This window comes from Salvia hispanica, chromosome 3 (genome assembly GCF_029641045.1).
Source record: "Salvia hispanica isolate PSC_SH4W2 chromosome 3, Shi_PSC_v1, whole genome shotgun sequence".
In the NCBI taxonomy this organism is placed as follows: domain Eukaryota; kingdom Viridiplantae; phylum Streptophyta; class Magnoliopsida; order Lamiales; family Lamiaceae; genus Salvia; species Salvia hispanica.
Window position 1 is genome coordinate 37,922,127 of NC_142694.1, and position 21,095 is coordinate 37,943,221.

At 34.9% G+C, this 21,095-nt stretch overlaps 2 protein-coding genes and 1 pseudogene across 4 annotated transcripts; 1 reads left to right on the forward strand and 2 right to left on the reverse strand.

Moving 5' to 3' along the window:
- Positions 1 to 245: 245 nt before the first annotated feature.
- On the reverse strand, positions 246 to 3,265 carry LOC125212553 (uncharacterized). Of its 2 annotated transcripts, XM_048112760.2 has the most exons (6): positions 3,039 to 3,265; positions 2,667 to 2,902; positions 1,555 to 1,608; positions 1,221 to 1,283; positions 1,084 to 1,152; positions 246 to 1,000 (listed from the first exon to the last, which is right to left on the reverse strand). In XM_048112760.2, the coding sequence occupies exons 1-6, from the start codon at positions 3,184 to 3,186 to the stop codon at positions 770 to 772; spliced, it is 801 nt and encodes a 266-aa protein (XP_047968717.2). In that variant the 5' UTR covers positions 3,187 to 3,265; the 3' UTR covers positions 246 to 769. The 2 variants fall into 2 exon arrangements, with proteins under 2 accessions (XP_047968717.2, XP_047968718.1); XM_048112761.2 differs by lacking the exon at positions 3,039 to 3,265 and having other exon boundaries at positions 2,667 to 2,968.
- Positions 3,266 to 9,142: 5,877 nt separating this feature from the next.
- LOC148930667 (uncharacterized) lies at positions 9,143 to 10,241 on the reverse strand (annotated as a pseudogene).
- Positions 10,242 to 16,453: 6,212 nt separating this feature from the next.
- LOC125212076 (putative receptor-like protein kinase At1g80640) lies at positions 16,454 to 19,826 on the forward strand. 2 transcript variants are annotated; one of them, XM_048112115.2, is made up of 10 exons: positions 16,454 to 16,805; positions 17,194 to 17,349; positions 17,439 to 17,689; positions 17,784 to 17,916; positions 18,001 to 18,061; positions 18,150 to 18,246; positions 18,321 to 18,423; positions 18,927 to 19,045; positions 19,125 to 19,214; positions 19,288 to 19,826. In XM_048112115.2, exons 1-10 carry the CDS (start codon positions 16,640 to 16,642, stop codon positions 19,435 to 19,437), a joined length of 1,326 nt encoding a protein of 441 aa, XP_047968072.1. In that variant the 5' UTR covers positions 16,454 to 16,639; the 3' UTR covers positions 19,438 to 19,826. The 2 variants fall into 2 exon arrangements, with proteins under 2 accessions (XP_047968072.1, XP_047968071.1); XM_048112114.2 differs by having other exon boundaries at positions 16,455 to 16,805; positions 17,188 to 17,349.
- The last annotated feature ends 1,269 nt before the right edge of the window (positions 19,827 to 21,095 follow it).

Here is a 21,095-nt window from a genome sequence, read left to right on the forward strand (position 1 = left end):
TGTAAAGAATAATAGCAGTAATAATTTCATTAGTAGGCAGTTGTGTACGAAGGCCGACATTCCTTTTTGTCTTTGTGAGTTTGTCCTTGGTATATTCAAAATTTGGATCAATCCATTTTCGTTGCTTCATAGGGAATGTGCCCAAAAAAAAACAAAAGTTTATATATTAAGGACCAAATAATTCAAAAGATAATGTTATGGACCAAAATCAAAAAATCGGCATATGTTAAGGACCAAAAAGAGACTTTAGTCAATATACTTGTACAAACATAAGAGCAACTACAGTATTTTCTGGCTCAATAAGGGACGATTAAGCCGGTCCAAAGAAGGGACAATTAAACTCTCCGGGCATTCTGAGGGGTGGCCCACCTAAAAATATAACTTGATACATACCAAATTAAATGATCCTTCGGCTTCGGCTTTCTCTGTCACAAATATTTCCTTTGAAGACATAACACATAGTATCTCTTACACAAAACAGTTTACATTTTCACCTATAAAATCCTCAAGAAAAATACTACTACAAGAGAAGAAGAATTTGACATAATCTAGCAGTTAATATTTCCAATCTTGTAGTACATTGGTAATAACTAAACAAAAAGAATAGATCCCAACCACTGGCAGTTGGTCGGGCCGAGTTGGAGGTAACTGCTTCTACCGTATAACTACAATACTCTGTCCTAAAAGAGGTTAGTCTTTATCAAGTATAAATATCATTATTGTACCTGTTCTGTCTTAGTCGAGAACAGGTGCACCGTTGATGGTCTAGCTAGCTGGGCTCATCAAACGGAACGTTTAGATCAGGGAGGATGAACTTAGAACCAGATGCTGCATCAGCATTCCCGTTGCAACGAGCATTTGAAACAGACGATTGCACACAGACATCACTCCCTGAGACAACTGGTGGTGCATCACAAGCCGTTGATGCCATTTGAAGTTGTTGTCCAGAGACTGATTCCTCCGCTACGGATGTTGATTCTTGAGATGGCTGCAGATCAATCTGAACATAAGAGAATGTCATTGTCTAACATGATTGAAAGAAGTATCAAAATTTTCAAAGAAAGAAAAGAAGAGTGTAATTACCTTCATCCGCTTTAGTCTCTCGTGTGTAGCCCTTTGTCTCTCCAGATTCATTCGTAAGGCTGCCATTTCCTGAAGAGGAAACGACATCGGTTATTGAATCAAAATTCATTACATTGTAGATGAAGCACGGAATATACCCTTTTTAGCTCTCTTCTTTCCTTGAGCAGTGAGCTCTCTTCGTCTTTGAGCTCTGCCAAAGTCTGTCATATACACAAGAGTGGAAGGAACACATTAGTATGGCTCATGCTCATGTTCAAGGCTACATGTTGATTAACATGAATGAGTTTTACAAATAAATAAAACTTCATACATTTGATGAAAAAGGTATCCAATGTGCATTTGAAACATCAAAATGCACATAACTATATTATTTAGACAAGTTATTTGCATCTTCCAAATCCATCCGTATACTTTGAAATGACTATTAGTACTACTATATAACATCTAACTCAAGAAACCTATTAAACTCACCTTCTTTTTTCTTGACCTCTTGGAGTTGGTCTTTTCACCATCTACATTATTACTCTGCATCAAAATTAGGAGCATCTAAGAGTCAGGCATATCTACATTGAATCGAATTTAAAGTAATATATAACTCAGAAAGAGGGAAAATGAGTATGAAAAAGCATAATCAGTTGAAGAAGAAGTAGAATAAATTATGGGCCGAAAACAACAGTTTGGTGACAAGAAAAGAAAAAGGGGCCCCCTTCACCTTCAACCACTCAATCCATTTCCTACAAATGGTATTCGCCTATTTCACGCCACCGAAAATCACACACATGCTAGTTGCTACTACTATTTTCAAACCCAATCATCCCCATCCAACTTTATCCTTCTCAAAAAAATTCAACCTTTCTTGAAGTAACAAATCGGATGATTATATAATTACAATTGCAGCAACACCCCACGTTAACCCACTGTCTTTCAATAAATCAACCCCTTTTACAAAACCCAATTACTACTATGCAAACTTCAGGAAAAAATGGTTGTAGCAAAGCTGTCACATTCTTGATTTCATCTTAACTAATCTTGTCCTAAACACAACCTAAGTAAACCCCACCCGAGTATGCATGTGGGTTTAATTAGATATGACGCTTAACAGGTGGCATGTTGTGATTGGAGGAAAGTGTGGGACCTACCCTATTTAATTAATTAATGAGTAATTAAACACCACTCGTCCCATTTTGCGACGCCACCGCTTTAACGGAGCAGACCTAAATTACCCAAACTACCCCTACGTGTAAATATTCTAGAAAATGAAAGAAATTCCATTTCCATTCAATTCCAAGAAATTCGGTACTATGACTGCTAGAATCGAGGGATATTTCGGTCTTATCACTAGTTTGGGGGCGAAGTGGGGAGGAAAAAAACGTGATAAGAGTGATTCAATGCTCCTCCTTGTGACGTTGAAACAAAGTGTAAGACTAATTTATTTCAGAAAATTAGTGAATTCAAAATTAGGAAGATGGAAGCGTGGTATGAGATTCGGGGCATGCAGGAGGGGAGGGTAATTTTGTGAGTTTGAGAAAAAGAAAGTGAAGAGAAGAAGCAGAGATATTCTGATTCTGGTAAATTGATGATACCTTAGATGTGGTTGAGGTGGAGAGTTTGAAGTCGTGGGAGGCGGAGGAGGACAGCGACAGGGGAGTGGAGGGGCTGCTGCGCCCAGCTTTCCTAACCTTTGACCTCCGCTGACGCACGCTCCACTCCAGCGGCGCGCGGTGTAGGCGCACCAGGAGGTCCACCACCATAGCGTCGTCGGTCATGGCGGCGTTGACCCATTCCTCGTCGGCGCCACCACTGCCCATATTGGCTGTTACTGTGAGAGAGAGAGAGAAAGATGAAAAAGGGAAACTGGAATGATGGTGTGTTGGCGAACAAGTTTTCATATTTATTTTTAGTAAAAGTAATAAATACATACTATGTGTGTGTGTGTGTGTGGTGAAGATGCTTACACAGACAAGTCCTTGTGTTGGGGGAAGGACACTTCATCATTTTCCTTTTTCTATACTCCCTACTAAATAACATATAGTCTTCTATTAAAATTGCTACGAAATAAAAATAATTATATTCCCCCACATGAGCACTGCATCGTCTCTCCATCGCCCAACACCCACACACGGGGCCGGATCTAGAAAATGTTCATTGAAGGGGCAAAAATACATGTGGGGATATTTGAAGTATTTGAGGAAGGGCATTTAAAGAAGAAACTAATATTATATTTTTTCTACAATAGATTCTATACATAGATATGAAATTTTGAGGGAGGGCATTTGCCCCTCCTGCTTGCCAATCAGATCCGTCCCTGCCCACACATAATGCCATCCCCCCTTCCGCATCACCCCACTTGTCGTCCTCCCCAACAACAAGGGGGTGCCTACGATGCACGAAACCCCCTCCCCACCCAGCACGATGACCTTATTAAATAACAATACATGTTTTAATTTTAAAATTATTAATAAGAAATATATAGAAATAATAAGTTAATGAAGTATTGTTAAAGAAGTAGCTGCTTGTAAAGAAGTTGTATGACCGGCTATTTTTAATGTCACACATAAGTCATAACGCAGCTATTACTATTGCCTTGTTTTCACATCTGAGGTTATTTCAGGGATTTCAGTCTGGGTGTAGGTCAATCCTCTATTTATTCACGATTTATGTGTCTTTAATAACTATTTCTGCGCTTAGAATCAACCAATTAGTGTTACATTATTGGCTGATATTAAATGCTACTGAGTAATATGCTAAATTAGATGGTCTTGAATGCACACATCATTTTTAATTTACTATGTGCTGTACTTGAATTTTGCATATATATAAATGGCACGATAATTTACCATCAATGAATAACATTCAAAATCTTTGCGACCAACAATATTTCATCTCTATCTTAAAAGTGAAATGGCTCCAACGGATTTGATTAGCGTAGCTGTATTTGAATGGCGAGTGTTGGGTGGTTTTGATTTGGGGTGCTTAGAGTTAATGTTCAAATTTCAAGAATCATTACTCTCATTTGATAGTACCATGTCATGGATGACGAGGATATTCATGATTCATATCCGTTTATTTTATTTGTGTATTTTATGAGTATTTGTTTTTGTTTGTTCAATGTCCTTGAGATTTTACTTGTTACAGCTGAGTAAAAAAAGAGAATATGTTACTAATATAAATTAACCTACTTCCAAGTGTGCATGCTTAATGCAATTGATTTAAGTTATTATATGAGATTCGTATACAAATGTTCAAAATAACAAACATTTTAATATATGTTCATTTGACTATATGTATAGGTAGTAGTATTTGTTTAGTTTTGGCTATGTGTGGTATAATCTCAAAGGTCAACCTTATTACATCTTCCTTGAAATTTAAGTATTTTTTCTCTGCGAAAATTTAATTAGCCTTTTTTACTTACAAAATTACTATTACTATCTAACATTTTACTCGGACGAAATGTAATATTTTATTTTAGAAATGTAAATATATAGTGTTTTGGAAGCATTCACTGAGTTAGGAGTATTAGTTTTTCATTATTATTACAAATATTTCCTTTTTTTATGAGCACACGTAATACACGGATTGGAGATACAAAGGATAACAATAAAACAAATAAAAATGAATCACTATTTAGCTATCCCTTTCGGCCGTTAATCCATAAAAAAAAGTAACCCGCTGCTAAATATTTTATCAGAAAAAATTGTGAAAACATGAAGTGCGATTGTGAAAAATTGTGAACAATATAGAGATATGTTTATGTCTAATTAACGAAAAGGGTATGGAAAAAGAATAATCATGATGGGAATCTAGAAAAAGATGATATTTCCGCTCAATTACTTCAAAATTCTAAAATGGGACACCACTTCCACAGATGCGTTGCCTTGAATCAAAATATTGTATGTCCCACTTAAGTCTTGTAGCATTTTGGTGCCGACCCACTTTGTACATATATTAAATAGCATCCATACCTAAGTTTAGGGTGGAGAAGAAATGAATCCACAAATCACAATCTATAAATTCAAATTCTTTAATTCAGAATAATTCTTTTATTAGGAACACCCAATTTTTGAATTACGATTTCATTGCTTTTTATTTTGTAAGAATTGTATCATAAATTGTTCATGCAGCACATTGACATACACGTGGATATCGAAAGTAGTGGATTCACCAACATAATTTGATCTAGTGTGGGAAACATGTAACACGAGTAATTTTTTATTTTTTTTTTGCTGTTGAGGCATGACCATAAGATTATGGTCCGTTTATATTTGTTTACTATAAATATTATTGAATGTAAACCCCTATTGTAAATAGGTCATAAATACAACTCTCTTTAAACAACAAAAGTCATAAATACTGTATATAGTAGTAGTAGTAGTAGTACCATATCTAGTTGTGTCCTAGTAATATTGATAATTTTGTGATCATGGATTGATTCTAAAATATTGATGACATCTCATGATAAGAATAACTGAGAATTAACTAAAGTATTATATTTGAATTATAGAACGTCCAATTCTTACTTTTTAGATATTTTAAGGTGAATAACATAGTTGGTATGTTAATAACTTAATCCTATGCGAATAAACATTGGACAAAATTATCATGCAGTTGGTATTGTTTCTGCGAAAAAAACTGACTTCTTTATGTAGTTGACCACTCTATAATTAAATTCAATTGGTAGCTATTGATCAATGTTAGGTTCTATCAAATCCTATTTACGATTCATTAATTCCCAACTAGAATTTAGTAGTCACAACTCACAATTAAGATAAACGTGTGATTTTGATAAATCCACCTTTAACGTGATCTAAACCTTGTTCCTAGTTTAAAAAATGGAACTTTGAAGCATCATATTAGGGCCTAGTTTTAGTCTACCAAAAGAAAATGAATTTATTATTTTGGGCAAAATCATGAAAAATAAAATTTAGACTCTATTATAAATTTGGGCTAGTAAATTTCGGCCCAAGGATTTAAAGTTGTTGCATGTACAAGGTAGGGATCAATTCCCTTGCTATTTGGTCAAGGATATTGGACGAATCCAAGACAAACTAAATTGTACTACTAGTATTTATCTAAGTTGAAATATATTTTTACAACTGTAAAGAGTTTTGTCTACTACTTCTAAACACACTTTGTCCTCAAACAATTCAATTGGGCTCTGAGCCCTGATGAACCGAGGGGCTTGGCGTTGGGCCCATGTGATGCTTTATATATTGGGTTGCATCACATTTGGGCTCTATGCTTGTTGGGCAATTTAGGACTCACTTTCTTACAGTAAGTTTTGAGTTTTAATTCTTTGCTTCATACTATTAAACTTCGAAATGTATTAGTATAAGTTTATACATAATATAATAATATATTTAAGGGTTGAAATAAAATTAACAACAAAAAGGTTTTAGCTATTCTTGAACTCCAATGAACTACTATCATGACCAGTTAAAATCTAGTAATATAGCATCCTTATCCTCATCAATGACATCATTATAATATAAATCTCGTGATGTAACAAAAGGATATGTGTATAGCCAACTACTTGAAATTACTGAAAGATTAATGTAAGCTAATTAAATGTATAGTGATGAGTGATAAAATAGTTTAAATGAATAAGAGCAATTATTTGCCTGTTACACTAATTCTCCACCGGTCACTTAATATATTCACATTAACAACTAAAAATTAGTCTATTATACTATACTATAAAGTTGCACAACCTGCAAATGAAACTTAAAACTTGGAGAGTTCAACTTTATATTTTTTTACAATCCTAATCCAATATAGATAATCAAGCCAGGTTGAGAAATTCTCTTTTTATAAGACGAGATACGCACAAATAGTGCTATTGGATTTAGCGTGTCATCCCCAAATACTAATTACATTTAATGATTTAACCCATTAAACATGTTTAATAAATGTTGGAAAACTAATGAGGGATAATTAATACACATATTAATTAATCTCGTAGCTCTATTATTATGACGAACTTTTATTCATTATTTTTCACTCACTGAGAATCAATTTAATTAGGAAAAATGAATATATCAAGATCATCTATGCAGTCCTTACATCGATTTTGTATAATTTAATTTCCCGAAATTAAATGCTCCGTCACCTCTGCGGCCTGGTCAAACTAAACCTTTGATAAGATTTTAACACTTTTCTTATATTCAACTAATTTCTAATGGTCCATGTTTCCAAAACTTTTAAAAAGTTTTCTTTATCAACTTTTGAAGTATGATTGTTACAATCACTTTAGCTTTTCCCTTTTCACTTTCCTACTACCCTTAGCATTAAAAAGCATACAATTTTCGTTAAATTTAGGCAGGATAACTTTAAAAAGAGAAAATCCATTTGGCATTTTGGCCATACGCCATACATTAGGCACTACAAAAAAAATGCTAGTTTGCAAGCACAACATGTATTTACTAGGGATATATTTAAAATCTAAGAGTTATATAATGAATTTTACTAAATAAATTCAACTTCATTATCAATAAAACCTAAGTTCTTTGTTTTATGAAGCAGTAATAACTAGTACTCCCTCCATCCAGCTTTAAAAGTCCTATTTAGTATGTTATGATATTTTTCGACTCGGCCTAAGAGATAATTAGATTCTCCAAACTATTTGGAGGATTAGCGGTCAGCCACCCCATCCTGTTCCTCTAGCTACGCCGGTGATGTAGCCTAGTAGATAAATGTACATATATTAAATCGATACATTCGAGAGTGCCGTTCAATTTCAGGGTAAAAAATCAAATAAATTAACCAGCAACAAAATAATATGAAGAGATACTAGCATTTCATTTTTCTATAGTACATCTTTTTGATAAAGAAGTAGCAAGATCTGAGTCTTTCCAGTTTCCACTAATACTGATTTGGTGAAGCATCTTTAATTTGTCCCCTTCTGCAAACCAGTTGGACAATCATATAATGCATTATGCATAATATATAGAGATACTATATATTTAATCCAGCACTAGATTTATGGTCAAATTCAATAATTACACTATTTTGTCGCCCACATTATTGACCTAAATGTGTACTGGATCCTATAAATGGTATAGGATTTGGGTGTTGGACATATATACTCTTTCCGGCCGCCATTTATAGTCTCATTTTGATTCGGTACAGGTTTTAATAAATTATTTGATTCTGAAAAGAAAAATGGAAAAATAAGTTAATGGAATGTGGATCCTACTTTTATATATTAATTTTATAATAGAATATGAGTGTAATGAGTTTGATGAATGATATGTCCATTTACCTAGAATGGAAAAATGTAAATGAAACTTTAAATCGCGGACATCCCAAAATAGTAAAGTGGGATATTATTTCACAGGCCGAGGGAGTATATTGTAGTAATATTAATACTGCTACTACTACTATTTTATTTCATCTTTTGTTGGTTTGTGAACAAATTTTCTTCACATGCATGCATTTCGGCTTCGTCTCCAACGAGGGCAAGTAATGTGGTGGTTGGTTACGTTGTTATGTATGCAATCATTTAGTTTCTTTATTATTGAGACACTTTTTGTAAGTGTATTGTTTATTGATTAAATAATAGAGCTAACGTTTGTAGAAAAGTGACTACTAATAAACTTACGAATTAGGTACCTATTTATTTATCTCTTGAGTATATTATATATATATCGAATACTTTATTAATTCGTCTATATCGGACTATATAATTATTAGCAATAAATATTAATGTAATTAATTTATGTTATATAACGGCTGAAATATATTGAGACACCTGTAGTAGTATAATATAATGGAATAGGTAAGTTATATACTATATGTGTGGCATAATTCGTATTCAGCTTTATATAATCTTTTATTTTTGTACTAGTATAATTTTGAAATCTACTTATCATTTGTGGTGAATTTGACACAGATATTACAAACCATAGGATATGAATTAATAGGTTTAGATAAATAATTAACCATGCATGTCGTATGCCAGAATAAATAAATGTCGTAAATCCAAATATTGCTTATATAAATGTACATAGAAATTAAGTGACATTAGGAGAGATGTATAAATTAAGCGGGAGAGAATTAATTAATCATACATCACTGTCAACATATCTTACTTGATGCATAAATTAATTAGTACTACTAGTAACTAGATACTACCTCCGAAAATTTGTCCCATTTTTCTATTTTCATCCGTCCCCTAAAATTTATCCCATTTCACTTTTACTATTTTTGGTAGTTAACCTCATATTCTACTAACTTATTTCTACTCACATTTTATTAATAGTAAAGACCAAAATTGGTCCTGAATATATAGTCATTTTACGTTTTTGGTCCTAAACATTATCTTTTGGATTTTTTGGTCCTGAACATATGAAAATTTGATCATTTTGGTCATCCGCCAGTATTTCCGTTAAAAACTAACGGTCAACGGATTTAATCCCGATTTTGACCAAATTAAACTTTTAATTCTGAAATCTTTCTCCCTAATTAATTCCCTAATTATTTCTTTTACTCACAAATTCAGACTCCAAAGACTCCTTAAACGCGAAGTGAATATACCCATGACGTCCGGCAACACTTTCCTAGCCAAACCTTTATGCGTCCTCGCCGGTGGCGCTGCCACCGCCGCATCCACACAGTCGTCCACCATATCCTTCTTCCCACTCACTCCCGGGCTAATTCATCAACATCGAGCGGCGGAGGAGATGGAATTTCTTGATTTTCCGGCGGCGAGGAAATTGGGGGTTTGTTGTGGCGGGCCAATTTGTCCCTGCGCTTGGTCTTGGGGGAGTTGTTGAGAGACTCGCCGGAGTTTAGTGGTCCTCGAAGGCTTCGATGGCTTGGTGGATGAGCTCGCGGTTGGGGGAGGAGTTCCAGCGGAACCAGAAGCTGGTGTAGTAGTGGAAGCAGTCGAAGAGGGGCGGGGAATTGTGGCGGCACTGCTTCTTGTTGGGGGGGGAGGAAGGGGCGGGGAATTGTGGCGGCACTGCTTCTTGTTGGGGGGGGAGGAAGGAGGGATTGGTTGATTGGAGGGATCTGGTGGACCTCTCGCTCTTCCAGAGAGAGAAAGGATACTAGAATGAGAATGGCGGCGGGGAGGAGTTTGAGGAGAGGGAAGGTGTCTTCTGTGTTGGTCGGAGAGGAAGGGGAAGGAGATGAAGTGAGGGGGGGTGGACCTTGCCTTTGTTTCAAAATAAATTATTTTGAATAATTAGTAAATTAGTTATTTGTATAAATAATTAGGGAGTAAAATTTCAGAATTAAAAGTTTAATTTGGTCAAAATCGAGATTAAATCCGTTGACCGTTAGTTTTTAACGGAAATGTTGACGGAGGACCAAAATGATCAAATTTTCATATGTTTAGGACCAAAAAATCCAAAAGATAATATTTAGGACTAAAAACGTAAAATGGTCATATATTCAGGACCAATTTTGGGCTTTACTCTATATAATTAATATATAAAAATAGGACCCACAATTCACTAATTTTTTCAACTCACCTTTCATTACATTTCTTAAAATCCGTGCCGGATCAAACTGGGACAAATTTTGGGGGATAGATGTAGTAACACTTTTTGGCATCATTGCATTCTTGCACTACTTCGTTAGGAAATGTAAGCTCTCTAATAAAATTGTTTTGGAGAAATTGACTGAAAGATAATCTAGTTTGCTTAAATTTCAGTTTATAATGTAATTTATTAAATTATTTGAAAAATCCAAAAATTTTGGATTTATTTAAAATTATGTAATAGAAAAATATTTAGTAAAATTGTGAGTACTACTATATTACATCGAAAATCATATATACACGATGTCACAAATGAAGAGTAAATAATGTACTTATCTTACTATGGTCGAAAAAAACTTATCAATACTTAAGTAAGGATACAAAAATTGAGACGCCATTACTAGCATTCAAATTTTTTTAAAATAACCATAAAGACGCAAAAAAAACATCCCTAAACTGAAAACAAATTATCATAACCTTTTATTTTTTAATGACACTTCAATTTGTGTCCCTAATTTTAGTTGGGAAACCAACACTAAAAACACTTTATAATAAGTTGATAGTATAGCTACACATACAAATTAGCATCCTTAATAAAATAAAAAAACGTCCGTGGCCTTTTTTTTAATGATTGTTGAGTAAAAGATGTGTATCTTACTGCAATCGGTTTATAGTTGAATTTATTTATTGAAATTTTAGATCCAACGCTTACGGGAAATAATTTTTTTTGTAATAGTTACAATATTTCAATTTTATTTAAATACTTTTAATTATATAGGGTCTAAGGCCATCCGCATCCCTGTCTCTTATCCGTCTCTTAACCGTTTCATCTCTTCATTATTCATGGGTCTCACTGTACTTTTCAGCTCATATCTTAACTAAAAGACAACACCTGCATCCATCCATCTCTTAACCATCTCATCCCTTAACTATTCATTCAATTTCATTTTTTATTGTTATTTCCAACAAATTCAATTAATAAAAACACACTTCATTAAATAAAATAAAATTACAATTTAAATACCTAAAAAAATAAAAAAGACATAATTTAAAAAACTAGAAATTACAAATTGCACACTTAAATTCAAAAAAAAATGGAGGCAAAGAAGCAGAAGAAGGAGTTCTCTAGTGACAATCATCTAACGATTGCCAAATTTTGCCCAAATGTGCTCTATTAGATCCTCCTGGAGTTGGGCGTGGACGGTAGAATCACGTGTCCTTGCCCGAATAGACAACCGCTCTTGCAAAGACGGATGCACTCCCCTTCGAGGCGGACTACTTGCGGTTGAGCTTCTCGAGGTTTCAGGGTCGAACCAATTTCCCGCCTCAGGTCCTTCATTGGCGACAATCATGTTGTGCAAGATTATGCACGTATACATGATGTCGACCATATTCTCCATAAACCACTGTCGAGCCGGGGCTTTGATAATGTTGAATCGAGTTTGGAGAACCCCGAACGCTTTATCCACATCCTTGCGAGCAGGCTCTTGCTTCTGCGCAAAAAGAGACTGCTTTTCGTTCGCAGGCCTGTTGAACGTCTTCACGAAGGTTGGCCACTTCGGATAGATGTCGTCGGCAAGATAGTATCCCATTTTATACTGGCGATTGTTAGCGATAAAGTTGATGGCCGACGCTTTACCATTCAGAACTTCGCTGAAGAGGTCGGAATTGTTGAGCACGTTGATATCGTTGTTCGAGCCGGGGACCCCAAAATACGCATGCCAAATCCATAGCCGGTAGTCGGCGACTGCCTCGAGTACAACGGTGGGGTGGGTGCCTTTGTGGCCGCTCGTGTATGACCCCCTCAACGCTACAGGGAAATTCTTCCATTGCCAATGCATGCAATCAACACTCCCGAGCATCTCGGGGAATCCGTGCACTTGTTCGTGAAGTTGGAGCAGAAACTGACAATCCGCGGTGGTTGGCTTCTTCAGAAATTCGTCGGTGGCTGCCCGGACGCTTTTGCAGGAGTTCAACAAACAAAGTCTCCCAGTGGATTCTCCGACGTGCAGGTATTCGTCGAACGAATCCGACGTTTGTCCAGTAGCAAGCTGATGGATCGCTGCAGTACATTTCTGGAGCGTCGTGTGGCTAGGACGACCAACAGTGTCGAACCCTTCTCTGAAGTACTCTTCCTGTGCTGCCAATGTACTCGCGATATGCAAAAATAGCGCGCGTGACATACGGAAACGGCGACGGAGGTAGATATCTCCCCATACCGGGTTCTGACTGAAGTAATCACGTTCCAACCTTGCGGCGACTTCCTCCCGGTTACGATGGATGTAAGTCCGGGGTCGCCTTTGAGGAGGCGCGGCGGCTTCCTCCTCCCTACGTCGATCTTCTTCTAACGATTCTTCCATTATTCGACGCATTTGCTCAAATGGATCTATAATGGATTAAATTTGGGAGAAGAAAAAAATAAAGGAATGATTTTATAGAAGTGATTGGAGAGGAAAGAAAAAGAGATGAGAGAATAATAGATGTGTGTTTGTGTGTAAAATGGAGAATGAGAAGAGTATTTATAGAATAAAAAAAAATAAAAAAATTTAAAATATGACCGTTGAACGGTCATATTACCTTTTTTTAAAAAAAATGAATTATGATGTCATAATTCTGACACCCACTCGCGGGTCGGCGAGTGGGCGTCACGCCATCCGCCAGCGCGCGTCACGTGGCGCCGCGCGCCTGTCTCGCCAGCTCGAGGCCGGCCTCTCCGGGACGCGTCACGCATCGAGATGGCTCGTCTCGTCGGGATGAGATGCATCCCGCATCGCCGTCGACGAGACCGAGACAACATTTGCGGATGCCCTAAGATAAAAGCTGTTGCTGTAGATTGTAATATTTAAATGATTTTTTACGTCACAGTCTGCTATATTCAAAAAATTCGTTGCCGCTTTAAATGGTGTCGGTGCAATGAATATCGATGATGTGATCCATGCAAATTTGTGCTCACTATGCCATACAATACAAGTCATGTTTTTCTTTGTAACACATCACAATAAATAAAAGGTTATTTTCTTCTGCTAATTATGTTGGATAAGCTGTCTCAATCTTATTCCCAGTTTATGCAATTTTGTCTTTATTTTAAGCGATGTGCTTATTATATTTTTTTGTAATATATTGAAAATCAAATTACTTTCAGCATCTAATTTTCTCAATTATTGAAATTTTAAATAGTGTATTAATTTTAAATTAGATTGTTCTGTCTAATCTTAATTATAAATATAAGCGCACTAAAACAACTCCACGAGCTGATACTTTTATTATTAAAATCAATACCTCGCGCATAATTTAACTCGTGCGTTTTCGTTGATAAAATGAAGATATTTTTGTAATGATTCTTCTCATGAGAAGATTAGGCCGTTATTAAGCACAAATAAACTATACTCATAATAGTATGCCATTTGATGTGCTAGCTCAAGTAATAGTGAATAAACTTCGGACTCGTTCGATTACCATATTAAATTGTTAATAAAAGTCCCTAATCTTATTTCTCGTTTAATTAAATTTTGTTTAAGTGAATACATCTTAGCCTGACTCTATAATACCAAAATTATACTATATTAGAGTAGTATCCTATAATCTAATCTTAGTATTATAAAATGTGAGTCAAGTGATTTAGTGGAATGTGAAACCTACGTACTTAACATTTATGATAAAAGTGAAATGTGACTCTTATTGTAGGATGGACCGAAATAGAAAAATGTGACTCTTATTGTCGGGCGAAAGGAATATTAAATTTTAATAAATAATAAAAAAATATATTTAGTTAGATGACATTTTTATCTTTAATTTCTTCAATCATAGTAGTATTGTAGTGAAACATGAATGAAGCAAAACTATCTCAAATATTACAAATTAAATAGTTTTGACCTTGAGTATCCTAAGATTATGATTCAATCCATGGTAAATAACGGATTAGCCTATTTAATGGAGTACTCATATTGGATAGCATCTGATCCGATCCAACAATTTTAAGATATCTCAAGACTATTTAAATTTTAAGATTTAAGATTATTTTACTTTATTCATCTCACTAAAAATACTAGAATTGAAAATTAAAGATAAAAATGTCAATCATTTATTAAATTTAAATAGTTTCATATATTATTAAATCATGAACTGATAATAACTTTGGTTTATCGGTCCAATTTTCAAAATATTGATATTAACCACGTCTCACAACCCCAATAAACATTTTTCCACGATATCAATCCACATAAAATTTGTTATCAAGCAAAACATAAAAATCACCGCTTTTAGAAATTAAAAAAATCGTTTGAAAAACCACTTTGATATAATTTGATGCCTTGATGTATAACTAGAAAATAGCCGCTTTACTACTGTGAGTAAAAAAAATTCTCACCTAATTTAAAATAAATAACGATATAGATTATGCATATAAATATGAATCTAATTTCCTTCCAAGAACAGTGCAATTATTTGATTCTGTTAAATTTAGTACTAATACCTAGGGGTGCTTAAACGGTTTTCCGGTTCTTGGTTAACCGGAATCGGAACCGGAACCGACCGGTTAATTGAGGAATCGGAACCGAAAAATCCGGTTCCGGTTCCGGTACCGGTTCCAACTTTTTAAATAACACCGGTTCCGGTTCGGAATCGGAACCGACCGGTTCCTAACCGGGAACCGGATTATAATTCAATTTTATTTTTTTTATAATTTAATATACTAAAAAATCTAATTTATTGAACTAATTTTGAATTGAAGTAAAATAGTTTGAAACATTTTGTGATTTTTAGATTTAAATGTTTAATCTGTGATACTTTGAATCTACAATTATTTCCCTAATTTATTTTTTATGAACTAACTACAATGAGTAGAACATCATAAGTTTGTTTTTAGTTTTCAAAAGAACTTATACAAATACAATATCATTTCATATGATATATTTATTACAAATTTATGTAACAATTCATTTAACATACGATTTTAACATATTTGTGAGTAATTTATTAAGTGTTCCGGTATAAACCAAATAGTCACAACAATATCAATTAGTATTGGAAATTCCAATGAATACTATGTTTAGCCAAAAAAGGGAAAATGAAATTCAATTTTAAAACTCATTTTTTTAAAAAAATATGCTAAAGTTTAGAACTCCTATTTTTGTATTAGTAAAAAATTGCTAACATAAACTAGTCCGACCCGACCTACTACACTTGGCATCACTCTTATCCATATATGAATATTATTGTATTGTTGGTTTGTATTTTGTGTATTTATTTTAATTCTTAGGTATTATTTGTTATAATTCTAGATGTTGGATTATTATTTTTTTAGTATTGAACTATTTAAAATTATAAATAAATTCGGATTAAAATTACACATCGGTTCCGGTTCGGAACCGGAATCGAGCCGGTTCCGATTCTTGAATTTATGAAAATTTAAAACCGGTTAACCGGTCAACCGATCCGGTTAGAACCGGAACCGGCCGAATAAGCAGACCTACTAATACCGTGGTCAAGACTCGAGCTTTTTCTTTGCTGTCCATCCAGTCAATCGTTTTTACTTTTGCCTTTATATTGTTACTATTGTAATTTGTAAATGATTCAAAATGCAAAACCTTTCACTTATTTTGTTGCAGTAAAAATCCAATATAAATAGAAAAAAAACTACTAATACACAACTCCCACCGAACTTGGTTTTTCACCCATTTTGGAATGAATTCATCTCTCTTAAACATTAGTGAATATATAAATTTGGATTTCTCTCTTTTTCTGTCCAACAACCATCGCATACAACGTGACCTTCGGTTAACTATAAAGAAGAAATAACTGCCACATGATTTGTAGTGTAATTGGCAGCTGTGTTTCCTTTTGTGGGCAGCAAAAAGGAACCTCATTGCTTTTACTTCACAAATCTTGTTTCTATCCTTTGTCCCCTTTCTCTCATTTATAACAGACCACCACCTTTAAAGCATTTCAAATTTGAATTCCGCTCAGTAGTCAGTATCAGACAAAACCCACATAACTTTGGAAATAAATCCCATTTTCCCTTTTCTCCCCATAAATCTCTTTCGAGAACAATTTGGAGAAATAAGAATAACTCAAAGAATGAATATTTTGTTTCTGCTGCTGCTATCAATTTGGGTTTTGAGTTTTCCTGCACTTTCTGTTCCAGTTGAGGTGAAGCCCGACCCTCCTGCTTCTGACCCGGTTATTCCCACTGAAAAAGATCCCTTTTTTAACAACTCTTCTGATCTGGGAGCACATTCTCCAGGTAATTTCCCTTCCCCACACATTTTTGTTGCTGTTTATTTGAAGTATTGTTTGGTTCTTCTTGGGAATTTGGATAGCTAGATTAGATAATCATGTTTGCATCTGAAGTCATTACTCTGTAGCATTGTGCAGCTTTTTAGGAAAGGTGTTCTAAAGCATGATGCTAAACTAATTGGGATGTTATTTAAATGCTTTTCCCTTTATTTTAATTTTATCTTTAAAAAAAAATCTCCTTTCTCCAATTTTTTTGGATGAATTTTTGGGTATATTTGGAGGTAGGAGGTGGTGGTTGATGATTTTTATGTGCTGTTTCCTTTTTGTTTTTATTGGTATGTAGTATTTGCTATTTGGTTCTATAATCCCTCTATTTATGGAATCATAAGTTGCAGAAGTGAATCTAGTTCACCACCAGGATTTAAACAAGAAAATCCTTGTCGCCCTCGTTGTCTCTTCATCCCTTCTTGCTGTGATATTGCTGCTGTTATCTTGTTTCTGGATCTTCAGGCTCAGGAAGAAATCCAATGAAAAAAGCCACCAAAAATCAGGTTTCTTTTCACTTGAATTGATGGAGTTTCATTAAGTTTTTGCGAAGCTTTTGTAGTAGTATAAGTTTTATAACTATATGCATTGACAGATGGTGCAAAAGGCATCTCATTTGGTCCGATTCTGGACAAGTTCCCTTCCATGAGAATTGGGGGCAAGAAGGGCTCCATTGCTGCAATCGAGTACGAGTTATTAGTGAATGCTACTAACAACTTCGATGAAGCCAATATTCTAGGCGAAGGTGGGTTAGGCCGTGTGTACAAAGCTCAATTCAATGGCCAATTCCATGCAGCTGTCAAGAAAATATATGCTGGTGGGCTCGAAGCTGAAAGAGAATTCGAGGTATATAACATAAATGCCGTGCTTTAGTCTTTCACGGACTTTGTTTATGATTAGCTGATGTTCATTACTGCGCATGTCTCGTCTTTACATTCAGAATGAGGTTGAGTCACTGCGTCAAATTCAGCATCAGAATATAGTCTCGCTTTTAGGATATTGTATACATGCTGAAGCGCGTTTTTTAGTTTATGAAATGATGGAGAATGGATCTTTGGAACTCCACTTGCATGGTAATCTTTATTTTTCCAAAATATGGTTTGCAGTATGAAGCTTTCGGTTTATACCCCGATTCACGTTCTTGAATACTGCCTCAGGACCTAATAAATCAAGATTGACATGGCATCTGAGAATGAAAATTGCCCTGGATGTTGCTAGGTATTGATGTTGATTCTTGATTTTGCAAAATATTTCCATTTCCTCGTATGTTTCCTGATGCTAGCGAGCTTCGTTGATTATTATCCAGAGGATTAGAGTACCTCCATGAGCGATGCAACCCTCCCCTGATCCATAGAGACCTCAAATCCTCGAATATTCTTCTGGATTCCAACTTTCATGCCAAGGTAAGTTGGTTTGGCTATAAACTCATACAGTGGAAACGTTACGAATTCATTAACTGATTCCCATTTTGGTTCAGCTTTCTGATTTTGGCCTTGCTGTTACGGAAGGGCACTCGAACAAGGCCAACATCAAGCTTTCCGGAACTTTGGGTTATGTAGCTCCTGAATACCTGCTGGATGGTAAGGGCCATTCCCAATTCTCTCAATCTGTACGGATTAAAAATTAATAAGATGGTGCTTCTCTGATTCGTTTGCCGTTTTAGTGCTGCTCTGATATCCCCTGCAAGACCATTTGCTTTTAGAGGGAAACATATTGTTGTTGGAAAGTTACTCCAACAACAAAATCAATGAAAATTCACCATAGTAACTTTATTGCATTCTAAGAATTGCTGCAATCTTCTGCTTTAAATGAAACAGAATAATGTTCCTTTAGAGGAAGGCTAATTATGAGAGATGAAGTTTGATAAACCCTGAATAACATCTTTGTTATGAACTAATTGCAACCAGGGTAGAAGTTAGTTTTCCATGTCGAAATAGATTGTGCAAAGTTTGATATCGTTGTATTGTTGTAAATGCATAAACATTCGTACCTAAAACTAACCTTGGCTTTGTTTCTGAAGCTACTTTTGCATGAATAAAGTTTGAAATTTTGATGCTAGAAAGTTCTTGCAACAATCTTGCAGGCAAGCTAACTGACAAGAGTGATGTATATGCATTTGGAGTGGTTCTTTTGGAGCTTTTGATGGGAAGAAGGCCGGTCGAGAGGGTAGCTGAAGCTCAATGCCAATCTATAGTCACCTGGGTAAAAGCTTGTTCAAAATTGCTACAAATATGTTTACGAGTCGCTGTTCTAATATACTTTTACCATCTTCAACGAGCAGGCAATGCCTCAGCTTACTGACAGAATGAAGCTCCCAAATATCGTCGATCCGGCCATAGTAAACACTATGGATTTGAAGCATTTATATCAAGTAAAGTTCTTAAACAATCAGTCAACTCCTAAAAACTTTTTTACCATATCTCCGAATTTTTGCTATATACCAGGTGGCTGCCATAGCTGTTCTATGTGTGCAACCTGAGCCGAGTTATAGACCACTGATAACGGATGTCCTGCATTCCTTCATACCGCTAGTGCCTGTAGATCTCGGTGGATCACTGAGACTGATGGATCCTGCTGTTTCGACCTGTCTATAGCTATACTTTTTTGATCGGCTAAACTAAGTCATAAAAGCTTGCTACTCGATACACACGATTGAGGATTAGTATCAGCAGGAAGGAGGTTTTGGTTCGGTTTGTACAGCGTGTAAAGTGGACAAAGACAAGAATGTATTGCTCTATCGCGTCTCAAACGAGCAGATCCGCAAACCTGAGCCGCGTAGTTGGGACCTCTCTATTATCAGTAACTGCACATTTGCTGTGTGTCATTTTGAAAATGGAGTTACAAAGGTTGTATATTGCCAACATCAGGGCATTAATAATGTCAAAAAGCATATTCTCCTAATAATGTTCATTACTTATTTACTGGTGACACGAGATTTAATTTCTTCAACTTTGTTAATTCGAAGATTTCGTGTTTTCTCATATCCTTATCAATGTTGAAATCCCAACATAAGGCAGTATTGTAGTAACAATAAATGAGTTCCAAAAGGCCTCTATTAATTTTGAATTTTGACAACGAATATGATTATTTGAGTCTAAGTGTCAGTTCCAAACTTGTGAGACATTTACTACAATAATTGACTATTATTATTGAATGAGAATGTTTTAATATTAACTAAAAAATTATTAAAAAATAGGGTATTTATTTTTTTGAATAATAATAAACAAAAACAAATATGAGTATTGTGTATGAGAAATATATATTGTGTCACGTCAAATACTCAACATTTTAGTGCCCTAAAAAATCCGCTCATCCTCATTTTCTCATGCCACGTTAGTATTTTATCTTCCAGTCCCAACACCTACAATAGCATCCTAAATTATGCCATAAAAATCCACCCGACTTATTTCACCACCATTTCATTTTTTTGGGTTATTTAAAAAAATAAAATAGCAAAATAACATAAATTAAAGGCAATAACAAAACATAGTAGTACTTAATTTTTTTTAAAAATTACTACAAAGGAAAAAAGCATATGAAATAAAAACTTAGTATAATAAAGAAACAAACCAGAACAATTGAATCTCAATTGCCTGGTCCGCGCCTAGAATTTTTTCACTCTCTGATTGTTCGCTAAGATCGGATCCTCGGAGATGTCGACCTAGCACCAAGCCAAAAGCATTGACTTGTCGGGGGTGTAATTCTTACGAGTGGATAGCTGAGACATCTCCGGCACTTATGTGAAGGTTCTTGAAGCTTTACATGAGACACTGTTGCAAGATTAATAGTGCACTCCTTGATACATATATCATCTGTATTTCTTGTGCTTCTTAAACTACTAAAAACATGATTATGAAATGAAAATGGCTCTCTTTGTTTCTCTTTTTATTTGTTCTTGTTCATCTGTTTTCCCAATATGTAGATCCCAAAGAAAATGACATATTCTTTGTTATACAGAATGCTTGATAGTTGATTGATAGAGTAGCTTTTTCATTTTTGTTTTTTCCCTTCCTTTTTGCATTATTTTTTAAGAATCATCACAAGAACTTTGTACCGGATTTGAGTTTTTGTATGATTCTCTAATCTATCCGGAGCATTAACATTCCATTATACTTGTATCTAAAAACATCCAATTTGAGATTACGAGATAGATATTGTTGCTTCAAAATATATGACATTTTTAAATTTTGTTTTTCTTAGCTGTAATGACATTGATGCAACATTTATTGTGGTCGTTATACGACATTTCAGA